Source organism: Plecotus auritus (genome assembly GCF_963455305.1).
Source record: "Plecotus auritus genome assembly, chromosome: 1".
NCBI classification, from domain to species: domain Eukaryota; kingdom Metazoa; phylum Chordata; class Mammalia; order Chiroptera; family Vespertilionidae; genus Plecotus; species Plecotus auritus.
In genome coordinates this window covers 47,530,759-47,542,536 of record NC_137770.1, presented here as the reverse complement: position 1 = coordinate 47,542,536, position 11,778 = coordinate 47,530,759, and the positions used below count along the sequence as shown (strand labels likewise).

At 52.8% G+C, this 11,778-nt stretch overlaps 1 protein-coding gene across 1 annotated transcript; it reads right to left on the bottom strand.

Annotated features, from left to right (window-relative positions):
- Window positions 1-391: 391 nt before the first annotated feature.
- Window positions 392-10,267, bottom strand: CALML4 (calmodulin like 4; the record flags this gene model as incomplete). Its single annotated transcript, XM_080651034.1, is given in 6 exon segments — window positions 392-695; window positions 4,290-4,478; window positions 6,096-6,236; window positions 9,984-10,014; window positions 10,135-10,153; window positions 10,155-10,267. Coding segments are annotated over 6 exon segments (591 nt in total). The 3' UTR covers window positions 392-597.
- Between the last annotated feature and the right edge of the window lie 1,511 nt (window positions 10,268-11,778).

Here is an 11,778-nt window from a genome sequence, read left to right as displayed (position 1 = left end):
GCGTGGTTGAGCATCGACCTATGAATCAGGAGGTCACGGTTCAATTCCTGGTCAGGGCACATGCCTGGGGTTGTGGGCTTGATCCCCAGTAGGAGATGTGCAGGAGGCAGCCGATCAATGATTCTCTCTCGTCATTGATGTTTCTCTCTCTCTCTCCCTCCCTCTCTGAAATCAATAAAAATATATTAAAAAGAAAAAAAGGAACCTAATGTTAGTGAAGATCCTGAGGCTCTGAGCGGTGAAATGATTGGCCCAAAGTTAGACAGGTGGGAAATGGCAGAGTCAGGACTGGAACCCAGGCTCATCTCCAAACCAGAGGCTCTTTCCAAGCTGTAAATGGCTAGACTAATGGCAGTTATTAAAATTAATAAAAACCAATAATAATAATAAATAAAATTAAATTAAAAACCTTTTATTAAGGACATGCTAATACCATGGCCGAAATCATTTCTTTTCATTGCTACGTTATCCTCTGCTACAGTCAGGGAGTGTCATGCCGTTGTGCTGTCTCCCTAGAGTGAAAGGAACACTTTTCTTGTTAAAAATTCATCCGTCTGATTTTCAGGCCCAGGGGAGGCTCTCTTGCATTCTCTCCATTCAGTAGTCCGGCACAGGAATGGTGATCTTCTGGATGAATTCATCATACTTCACTTTGCCATTTGCTTCAATATTTGCTTCTCTGAAAAGATCATCCACTGCAATAAATCACATTAATTTTTAAGCTCAGCTTTACTGCTGTGTTACAGGACATCGAGTTCTTGGGGGTTGGGGCCCCCCAGAGGTTTTCCCTGAGTGTCCAGTTGACTATTCACATAGACCAGGAAATCAGACAGCGAACAGACCAGGATAACACCGCCCCCCACCCCAACTTGGAGACCACTGATACAACTCTGAGTTCATCAGATTTCACTGAAGCCAAGCCACGTTGTGTTTTTTGTAGTTTGTTTTGAAAGAAAATGCCCTATATTTCTTGTACGTATAGTTCCAGAAATCTTCGGCATGGGATTTACCTCCCACAGCTCAGCTTCCCAGCTGATCAGGCCCCCTTGGCAGCTCCATCCTGGGCCTCCGTGGCCCGGGCTTTGGCCTGCCCTGGCCTGCCTGCCTTCCCTTTCAAGTTGGCATGCCTCACCCCAAGAGAGGACTTGGTGACAAGTGGTGTTTGCCACCATCACCTCTTTTTTTAAAAGTTTGTGTTTTGGGGATAGGGATAGTATGAGAGAAAATAAATTCAACTGTGTCTAAAGCTGAAAGGACACAAAACTGCCATTGCTCTCTATGATGCTGCTCCAAAAATATCGCTTCATTTACTTGTTTCTTCTGGTTCTGGATTCCTTGCACAAAATACTAGTTTGTCCCAGATCTCGGCAAGAAGGACCATTTCAGTGCTCGCTTCGGCAGCACATGTACTAAAATTGGAATGATGCAGAGAAGATTAGCATGGCCCCTGCGCAAGGATGACATGCAAATTCGTGAAGCGTTCCATATTTAAAAAAAAAAAAAAAAGAAGAAGAAGAAGAAGAAGGGCCATTTCAGCTTATATGTCTCCACAGAGGACTCTCAGAGCCAATCTACCGTTGGCTCTTTGAAAAAGCCTCATCCTCTTGCAAAAACTGTCTCACTGCCCTGTGTCAGCTTCCTCAGCTCTTGACATCCCGACAGTAATTCTGGACAGTTAGAAAACACCCTGTGATTCTCTGCTTAGCAGCCTCCTCTAAAATGTAATTACTGTGCTCCGCGCCGGAGCCGCCCGTGGTGCTGAGTATTTTTAGAATGTGAAGAACACTAAGTTATCATCATGGTTCAAACCATCCCAGCGGACAGGTCCAACACCAGCTCAGAGCCAACCAGTGAGCATCCTCCGGTCCAGAGAAGGGGCCACAGCTGATAGCCAGGTGCTGGGTCTGCCTGCTGGGTGGTATGCCATTCACTGTGAACCCAGAAAGAACCAGGATGCTGGCGCCAGCCTATTCCAGGCCTTAAAAAGGAGCCCTCCCTGACAGCCTTCAGCTGCTCCAAGGATGCTTCTTGGTAAAATGGATTTCCTTTCAATCACCCAGAGTTAAAGGTTCCTACTTCATTTTTCCTTGTCTCCCTCAGCCAAAGGAAGGGAAATTGGTCTCTCGGCTTGTCGGGAGCACACTGCCATTTTCTTTGAAATGTTTCTTGACTGGTTAAACGAATGGGAAACGTGGACGGGTTTGGGGCCCGGGGTGTTACTTTAGACAGGGATCATGAACCATAAGAATGAAGCCCAGCTGGCCCTCTCTGCTAGCACTCCACCTGGCACATCAAAGGCCGAGCGGAGTCCTGCGAGCCGAGCCGGGCAGGGAAGGCGAGCCCATGGTCCCCCTGCTCACGTGAGAACAGCCACAGTGAAAGACGGGTCGGGACAGCGCCAGCCTGAAGGAGGCTGCCTCCTGCAGCACTGTGTTTAAATGCTGTGTGCTGAGCCTTTGTGACTGCAGGTAAAATCGAAGCAGTCCGCTTTATAGAATGTTAGCTCTTGGGGGGACCCGAGGGATTGTCTATTGTAACCTCATTTCCCAACAAGGAAACTGAGGAGGGTGAGTGAGGTTAAGAAGCCTGTCGGAGGCCCAGCCAGTGTGGCTCAGAGGTTGAGGTTTGACCTATGAACCAGGCAGTCATGGTTTGAGTCCTGGTCAGGGCATATGCCTGGATTGCAGGCTTGATCCCCAGCGGGGGGCATGCCGGAGGCAGCGATCGATTTTTCTCTTTCATCGTTGATATTTCTCTCTCTCTCTCCCTCTCCCTTCCTCTCTGAAATCAATAAAACTTTTTTTTTTTTAAAGTAAGGAAACCCGTCTGAGGTCCTCCAGGAAGAGGAGGAGCCAGGATTCAAATCTAATTCCAACCACAACCGTGCAACCCCTCCTGGTTTGTTGTGCTTTAACCAAAGGCCCCACATTATTGAGGCCTAGTTCCTCCACCCACTGTGTCCCAGCAGCATGAGTAGAAATCCCAGCCTCTGGGGCTGCTGGTGTGGACTCTGGTGGTGACTCTAAATGGCAGCTGTGGCCGGACCCAGGGGCTAGCGGGCAGGCAGGAAGAGCACTGGCAAATGGCCCAGCACTGGGGTTGCCCTTAACCACATGCGAAGGGCTTTCCCAGAAGACCCTTGCCCTGCTCTGAGGCAGGAAGGCATGCTGGGCTGCTGGAAAGTCCAAGGCAAAGGCCTCTCATGCGTCCTGTGACCCGCAGTCCCAGCAAAGGCCACCATGGACACCCCTTGGGAAGAGCTGTTAGAGCTGGCGGCGTCATGAGGAGAGGGAACAAAGCAGCATCTCAGGCCCAGCCAGCATGGCTCAGTGGTTGAGCATCTACCTATGAACCAGGAGGTCACAGTTCGATTCCTGGTCAGGGCACAGGCCTGGGTTGCGGGCTTGATCCCCTGTGTGGGGCATGCAGGAGGCAGCCATTCAATGATTCGCTCTCATCATTGATCTTTTTCTTTCTTTTGTTCTTTTTTAAAATATATTTTTATTGATTTCAGAGAGGAAGGGAGAGAGGGAGAGGGAGAGAGAGAGAGAGAGGAATCGAACCTAGGACCTTTCAGTCCGCAGACACTCTAATCCACTGAGCCAAATCAAATCATCTAGGGCCATCATTGATGTTTCTGTCTTTCTCTCCCTCTCCCTTCCTCTCTCTGAAATTACATATATATATATATATATATATATATATATATATATATATATATATAAATTTTTTTAAGTAACATCTCAGTTTGGACACCTGGCAGGAGCAGCAACTTCAGAAAACAGCTGTTGGAAAGAAGAACCTGAGATGCGCAGAGGGTGGGGAGGTGGGGGAGGGAGGGGAGATGGGGGAGGGTGGGGAGGGGGCAGTAGGGGAGGGAGGGGGAGTGTCTGTGACCTACATGCAACTCCCAGCTCTGCTACCACAAGCCACTCAGTTCACCTGTGTCTTTGTCAGTATGAGGGTCACTATTGCTCCCAGGGGTGTCATAGCTCTAAATAAAGACCCACAGTGAAAGCTTAAATTCAGGGTGAGGCCCAAGCAGCTCTCACCTCGGTTTCCCAGGCCATCTCTTCGCCCTGTTAGATTGCTCCCGCTACCCCCGGTCCCCTAGCTCTTCCGTGGACTCCAGTCCAGAGCTCATCCTTCCTGCCATCTAGTCGCAGCCTCCTGGGGCATGCATGAACGCAGTGTCCGCACCATCCTGGGGCCATGGATTGGGCTTTGGTGTCCTCCCCCCAACTCCCCAGTCCTCTCCTGCTGTAGGGAAAGAGGGAACAGGCCATTACCTTCCTTGTGGGTGAGCTTCTCCCCCAGTTTCATGAGTTTTGACCGCAGCTCCGACGCCATGATGTAGCCTTTCTTCTCCTTGTCCGTCATCAACATGGCCAAGAGAATTTCTTTCTTTGGGTCCTCTTGTTTTATTTGCATGTGCATAATGGTCAGGAAAGTGGAGAAATCCAGCTCTCCATTTCTGTCTAGGAAACCCCCAAACACAGCAGAGTGAGCAGGGAGGTAAAGGCTCGCCACCTGCCTCCTGCCCAAGCCCTCATGGCCGGCTCCAGGGCCACTGGACTCAGGAAGGGCCCTGATGGTGGCAGTGGTGGTGGTGAGGAGGATGCAGCCCCTCTCCTGAGGTCCCACCTCGGATATGCCTCCGTGACCCCTCCCAAAATTGCTCAGGGCCAGTGGGTATCATCTCCCCATTTTGCCCACTACGGAGACAGGAGCTGTGAGGGGGCAGTGCCTCCCAGAGCAGTGGCAGGACCAGGCTGGAGCGCCACCTCCACTGCTCCCTTCCGGTGCTGCTCTGGTGCCCTGAACTGGAGGGCATACATCTAAGTCCACCCCCCTTCAGCAGCCACCACTGCACACCCACAAAGATGGACAGTGACCCCACCGGGGCCTCAAGCCCAGTCCCACCTGGAATGGTTGCTTGCCTTTCCCCTCACTGCAACCACCCCAGCTCCCCAGCCCAGGCCCCTCCTCCGAGCATGTGTGGGGGCCTTGGCCCTGGCCTGGCCGGGGTACAACTGCAGGAAATTGGAACTTCCCCTGACCACAACTTCCTGTTTGGAGACAGTAACCAAAGGAAACCTCCACCCCTTGGCGGTGGAAACGGACCGCAGTCACTGAGCACCTGTCCCTGGGCTCTCGGCCTCCAGAGGCCGCCCTGGGCCCAGCCTGGCCGCCCAGCGCTGCTGCAGTCACGCTCTGATGGGACCTTGGGGTAACCCCAGCAGATGGGGGGGGGTCCCACCTGAGAGATGAGGAAACTGAGGTTCAGGTGGCTCTGGATGGAGTGATCTCTCCAGGCCACTCCCTGTCTCGGGGCCAGACTTTCCTTCCTGAGTGTCCAGCTACCAAGGCAAGCGGCCACCCCAGCCTCTGACACCCTCTTGTTTCTTAACAACAACACCCAACTTGTTTGTTTCTGGTTATAAAAGTCCTATATGCTCCCCTTGTCAAAAACACAGGAAACAACAATAAAGGGGATGAAAATCATCCATAATCCCAGCGCCTCGAGAACCACTTGCCAATGTTCTGGCTGGGCTTTCTTCCACCTTTTTTCCTCCCAGTGTTGCATAGTTTTTAGAAGGTCGGTCGGAAATCAGAAGAATGGGGCTCCAACTCTGATTCTGCCATTGGCCTGAGCACTTGGGCAAGTGCCCCCATGGCTCCGAACCCTGGTCTTTACCTGTAAAACAGCGCCTTCTCCACAGGGTGGTTTGCGCTAAGCACGTGACACGTACTCAGAAAGGGAAACTGTTCTGGCGAAGCAATTTGGGGATCACTGTTACACTTTCTTGACTGCAGAGTTTGGAACCTTGGTCCCAGGGTGCTCTGTGAGATGAGGTGTCACCATTGCTGTGAGGATTCAAGGAACCTGAGTGATGCACAGCACACCTGGCCAAATGCCTCCACAGCTCCCGGCTGGAGACCTCTGACTACCACCAGCATACCTAACCTCTGACCTGTCCTCACATCCACCATCTGTACCCACTGTGGGCTCTTCCCAAGGATCACAGCTGCAGGGCTCAAGGCCCACCCACAGCCCAGCCCACTTCTTCCCCAGCCTGGCCCAGCCCACTCACCTATCTTGTGAGTCTGCAGGTGCCGCTGCACCTCTCCTGGTGTTGGGCTGGCCCCCAGGCATCTCATCACCACTATGAGGTCCGTGGCTTTTATCTTCCCCCGCTGCTGCTTGTCATACAGGGAGAAGCATTCCTTGTACTCTGTGCACAGCCAGGAAGGAGAATCAGGAGCACTCCTTCACCCCCCCTCCCCCACAACACACACACCCTCCTCCCCTTTCTTTTCCCTCTCCCTCCTTGTGCCCACTCCCTCTGTCCCCCTTCCCATCACAAATAAAAATACAGGACTGCCAAGTTCAATTGAACTTCCAATAAATAATGAACACATATACTAGTATATATATAAAAGGCTAATATGCTATGTGTACGACCATCCAACTGGTCGCTATGACACACACTGACCACCAAGGGCCAGACGTTCAATGCAGGAGCTGCCATGACACGCACTGGCCATTTACAGGGAAATGGCACCACGGACCTGGCACCCACAAAGCAATACTCGGCTTCCCCCAAGTGGGACACAGGCCCCGCCACCACCCTGGAGCAACAGCCCACCAAATAGCAGCCAACACTGCTGAGACCCCATGGCGCAAAATGTGGCCCACAGCCCAGCTCAGCCAGGAAACGGTGGCTGTGGGTGCCAGTTAATGACGTCACGTAGCAACGCCTGGCTTCCTCTCCCTAGCTACTAGCCTCCTTGGATTTTCTTCAGCCCAGGAACATGACTTGCTTTATACCCAGGTGGAAACATTTTACACTTTAACCAAATGTCTGTGAAGCGTTTTCCCGTGCCTCATCTCATTTGATCCTCACAGAAGTCCTGGAGTAGGTAGATGGGAGACTTGGTGGAATCCTATTTTCTTTTCATTAGCCAGAAAACAGAGATTTAGAAAGCTTAGAAATGTGACCCGACTGAAAAGAAGAAATGATGGACCTTGAAAACGACTTCAGGTTTTCTCACTGTGCAGAATATAGTCAAACACTGCTACAGTTAAATATTTTACCCTTTGTTCTCCCTGCGTGATCTACAATAATAATCTGCTTTGTGTTGATATTTACTGCCGTGCTGCTGACAATTACCTGATAGAGAAGTTGGGGTGCTGGAAAAAGTTTAGCTAAATTAGAAAGCAGGTCTAATTAAGCAAGTTTATATTTATAAAGCTTTCACTGGTGCCTATCACACACGTGTGTTTTGATCTGTCATAGTTGATTGTAAATTTGGTTGATATTTCCATTAGAGAGAAAGGGCAAATAGTGATATTAAAATATTTTTTCTAATTAATTTCCTTTCAATGTGCACCGGGCCACTAGTTTTTAGTATAAATACATCTCAAATTTTTGCACGGGATACACTTATACTAAAAAATATTTGTTTCCTGGCTGGTGTTGCTCAGTGGTTGAGCATCAACCTATTAACCAAGAGGTCACTGGTTCCATTCCTGGTCAGGGCACATGCCTAGGTTGTGGGCTCGATCCTCAGTAGGGGGCCTGCAGGAGACAGCTGATTGATGTTCTTTTTCATCTATATTTCTATCTATCCTTCTTTCCTCTCTAAAATAAATTAAAAATATATATATATAAGAATGTCTTAAAAATAAATAAATAAATAATAAAATAAAAAGTATTTGTTGTTTCTCTGACATTCAAATTTAACTGAGTGTCCTGTATTTTATCTGGCAATTCCGTGCCCTCCCTCTCCCCTTCCTTCTGCTCCCTTTCTCTTCTTTCCTACCCCCTTCCTCTCCCTTCCTTCCCCTTCCTCTGCTCCCCCTTTTCTCCCTCCCACAACTGACCCAAACCACTGGGAAGCTGTCCCGCCCTCTAGGGCCAGTCCAGGGAGAGAAGGAGCCCACAGCAGGGCATCCAGACACCCAGGGGACCTTTGCAAAGACAACTTATGTGGGAAAGGGGAATAATTATGCCTCTGGGTTACTGAGACGACCAGAAATCCCCCCTGGGAAGTCCTGGCAGACAGTGGCTCTCATATGGGGTGACAATTATTACAATTATGGGCACTTCTGAGTACACTGCTCCAGACCCCACCTCCAGGCTGAACTCTCAAGCTGCCCTCTGACCCCAGCCCTGGGTCTGCTCTTAGAGACTTGGGGGAGGGGCCCAGGATGTTTTCTCAGCTCTGATTAGAACCCGCTGGCAGCTCTCTTTCAACCCTTTCTCCCTTAATGGAGATGAAATGGCCTCAGGAGCTAAGGCCTCTGGAGCCCAGTCTCACAGCCCAGCAGAGCAGGGCCCCCACCTGCCTCTCTGCCCCCAGCTCCCAGCTCTGGAGGAACACCCCTGGGCCCTCCACAGAGATTCTGACTCCAGAACTGGGGGTGGGACTGCCATCGGTGGAGCCTCTGCCTGGGGGATGGGGTAGGAGTGGGGGTAGGAACTGTGACTTGACAAGTGAGGTGCATGCCAGTGATGCAACTCTTCCCAATGAATGTGTTATTATTCAATCTGATGAGTGATCTACTATTAAACTAGTTCTTACCCTGTACAAATGACACTCATTAAACTCAAACCTCTTTCAAATCTTCAGTACTACTGACTGCCATAAGGCCATCTTTTAAGGCTTTGTTTTGTTTTTACAAATGCAGGGGTTGGGACATTGTTTGATCTTACATTATTTAATAATGGCTGATTTTAACAATAAGCTCACAAAATTACTAAAGCTCATGCTGGCTACAGCGAGCTGGCCCCAGCACGGGTCTGGGTGCCACCCAGGCTGCACCAGGCGCATGACTGACACTATCCTCTCTGTCGTTCACAGCAGCCTGGTGTGGCGTCATTATCCCCACTTCACGGATGAGAAAACTGAGGCTCAGAGATGGTAGGAGCCCAGGCCCCCAAGGTTCCTGTTCTTCCCACTGCAGCAGGCTACCTCTGTCCAGTTTGTCATTCATTCATTAAACATTAGTGGCCACTTTCTTGGTGTCAGACACTGGGATACAAAGGGAAGTTTGCCTTTCCTTCCGGAACTTCCGAGGCCCCAGAGGGAGGGTCAGTGAGCCTCAGCACCAGAGGTGGGTGGGGGACAAAGGCTGAGCAAGACTCCACTCAGTCTTGCCTTGAGACCTGGGCATGAGGGGCTCTGCCCTGGGCGTTGTGTTTTCGAACTCCTTGATCCGGCCCTCCTCTTGGGGTGAGACTGTGAGGAGGTCTATGGGGAGGTGCCCACCTGGAGCCTGCAACCCATTTACCCACCCACTCTTCCTTCTAGACCAAGCTCTGGGTACTCAGAACTCTGGAATCCCCACCCAGGTAACCTTAAGCCCACCCAGGGCCCACGGGACCCAACCTCAGCTATGCTGGGCCTCCCTAGTCTAGGAGTGGGCCCTGAGCTCTGTGTAACCCAGCTCTTTCCCTCGGCCTTGTGGAAACGGAAGCCTGCTTGGGGACTCGGGGAATGAAGTGCTCCACACACTAAACTAGGCGTGATGTCAGAGTGGAGGGGACCTCAGAGACCACCTAGGCTGACCTCCCACCTTATAGGTGGGGAGACTGAGGCCCAGAGAGAAGAGTGCTGTGTGGGGGTGCAGACCTGGTCTCTCTGCTCTGCCTCAGCCAAGTACAAAGCCCTCCTCTTGTTCGGCCCTCCCTCGGCCCCAGCCAGTTAGCTGTGTTTCTCTCTCCAGCTCCTATCCTCCCCTCCCGCCTTGTAACTCACACTGGTAGACATAGCACCAACCTTTCTACCTGTGAGCCTACCCCACCTCCACCCAGCAGCGGCCTCCTGGCCTCTTGCCTGTGGGTGGGCCCACATCTCCACCCCCACCCCCCACCCCTGGCACCTTTTTCCCACCAACAAAAACTGAGTAGAGCAAATTGCTTAATGAGACCCATATTTCGCTGTGAGTTGCTAATTAAAGAGCAAACCCAACCTACCATTAATTTGGTCCTGGGAAAGAAACTTGGCCTGCAGCAGACAGAGGAAACAGTCAGGAGGGGCTCTGTGAACTCTCTCCCCGCCCTCCCCCCTTCACCTTCCCCCCACCCCGCCCCCCAAGCCCGGCAGGTGACACAGACCCTCGCTTACCATCTTGGGGCCTCCGCTGCACCCCTGAGCTCCCTGCTCCCAGGACTGCTTTCTTGGTTTCCTTCCTGCCCGCTTCAAGTCCTAAGTCCGCCAAACTGGGTGGAGGCCCCTGTAATAAATCCGCCGCTGCCATGGAGACCAGGCCCAGCGCCAGGGGTCGGATTCCCGCTTCCCCGCACAGCTGATGCCAGCAAGGCCTGGGCAGAGCAGCAGGTTGGGTTTTGAGAAAACAGGGCTGCAGAAGGGCTCCCCAGGGCTGGTCCTGCCCCGGGAAGCTGAAGCTCTGGACAAACGTTCCTTCCTGGGAGCCCTCCCTGGACACGGAGAAGGGGTCAGTGACACACCAAAAGTGCGGCCCGGATGGGGTGTCCTGGGCCCTGCCCTGGGTGGGGGGTGTCTTTTCTTTCTCTCCTGGGACTAAGCAGTGAGCTGGCAGGTGCTGGGTGCTTAGCACACTGTCTTATTTAAGAGGCATCACATACCAGCTGCAGGCGGGGAGGAGACCCTACCTCGATGGCTCAGCCCAGTGATGGCCGCTGCCACTGGCCAAGCCTTGGAGCAGGGACACGGGCCTCGGTGCCACAGGTTGGATCCGGTTCCTTCCCCGCGTGCCCTTTGCTGCGTGCCCTTAGCTGTGGGAGCTTGGCCTGTCCCTGCACTGCTCTGTGCCGGTTTCCTTGATGGGCCTCACACAGGACTGTGTACTATCAGATGGCAAGCGCACAGCCCGTTCTCCTCGGGCCAGTTCCCCAGCTCTGGCGTCCGGGCCCCACAGTGGGCTCCCCTGGGGGCTCAGAGGGAGGCCTCTTAGGTGACTTCCTCGGCCAGGAAGCTCCTCCTTTTCTTCCTTTCCCTTCTCTCCCCTCCGCAGCCCCCACTCGTTCCGGCAGAAGCTGCTGACTCCCCATTTCCTAAGTGGTTTGTGCTGCTCCCCACCCCCAGTGCACACACACACACACACACACTGAGGAAGTGAGGGCAGTGTGGGGCAGTCCCTAGAGCTGCTGAGCTGGGCACAGCTGGGTTCTCGCTTCCCAGCTCCTTGTCCACAGCTGGTGGCTGCCCTGTCTGTGGGCTCCAACTCCAGGGTTCCGCGCACTTTGTCAGGCCCCGCGGGTACGGCCACATGGGTTGTGCCTGTACAAGGGGTTCTGGCCCAGCGGGTGAGTGGGTCCCAGCGAGGCTGCGCTGCCCAGAGGAAGAGGGAATCTGGTTAATTTACACAAGCACATGGACACGTGGGGCCCTCCTTTCCCGACCACCTCTTTCCCCCCAAACTGTGGGTTGAGTCACCTCTTCACACCTGTTTCTAGACCCAGTTTCAGCTGGGGAATTCTGACTCCTTCCTGTTGGGGCTGAGAAGAGGAGCTAGTCAGGGTGCAGGAGAAGGGGAACTTCTCACTAACAGCTATGTGGGGGGGAGAGGAGAAGGGCAGTGGGTAGGGCTGAGCCTTGTGGGGAAGTCTGGGCGGGAGGCGGGGGTGGGGCCAGGCCAAGCGCATGCTCAGAATCGCCCTGCGGCCGGGGCCGGTTTGGCTCAGTGGATAGAGCGTCGGCCTGCGGACTGAAGGGTCCCGGGTTCGATTCCGGTCATGGGCGTGTACCTTGGTTGCGGGCACATCCCCAGTGGGAGGTGTGCAGGAG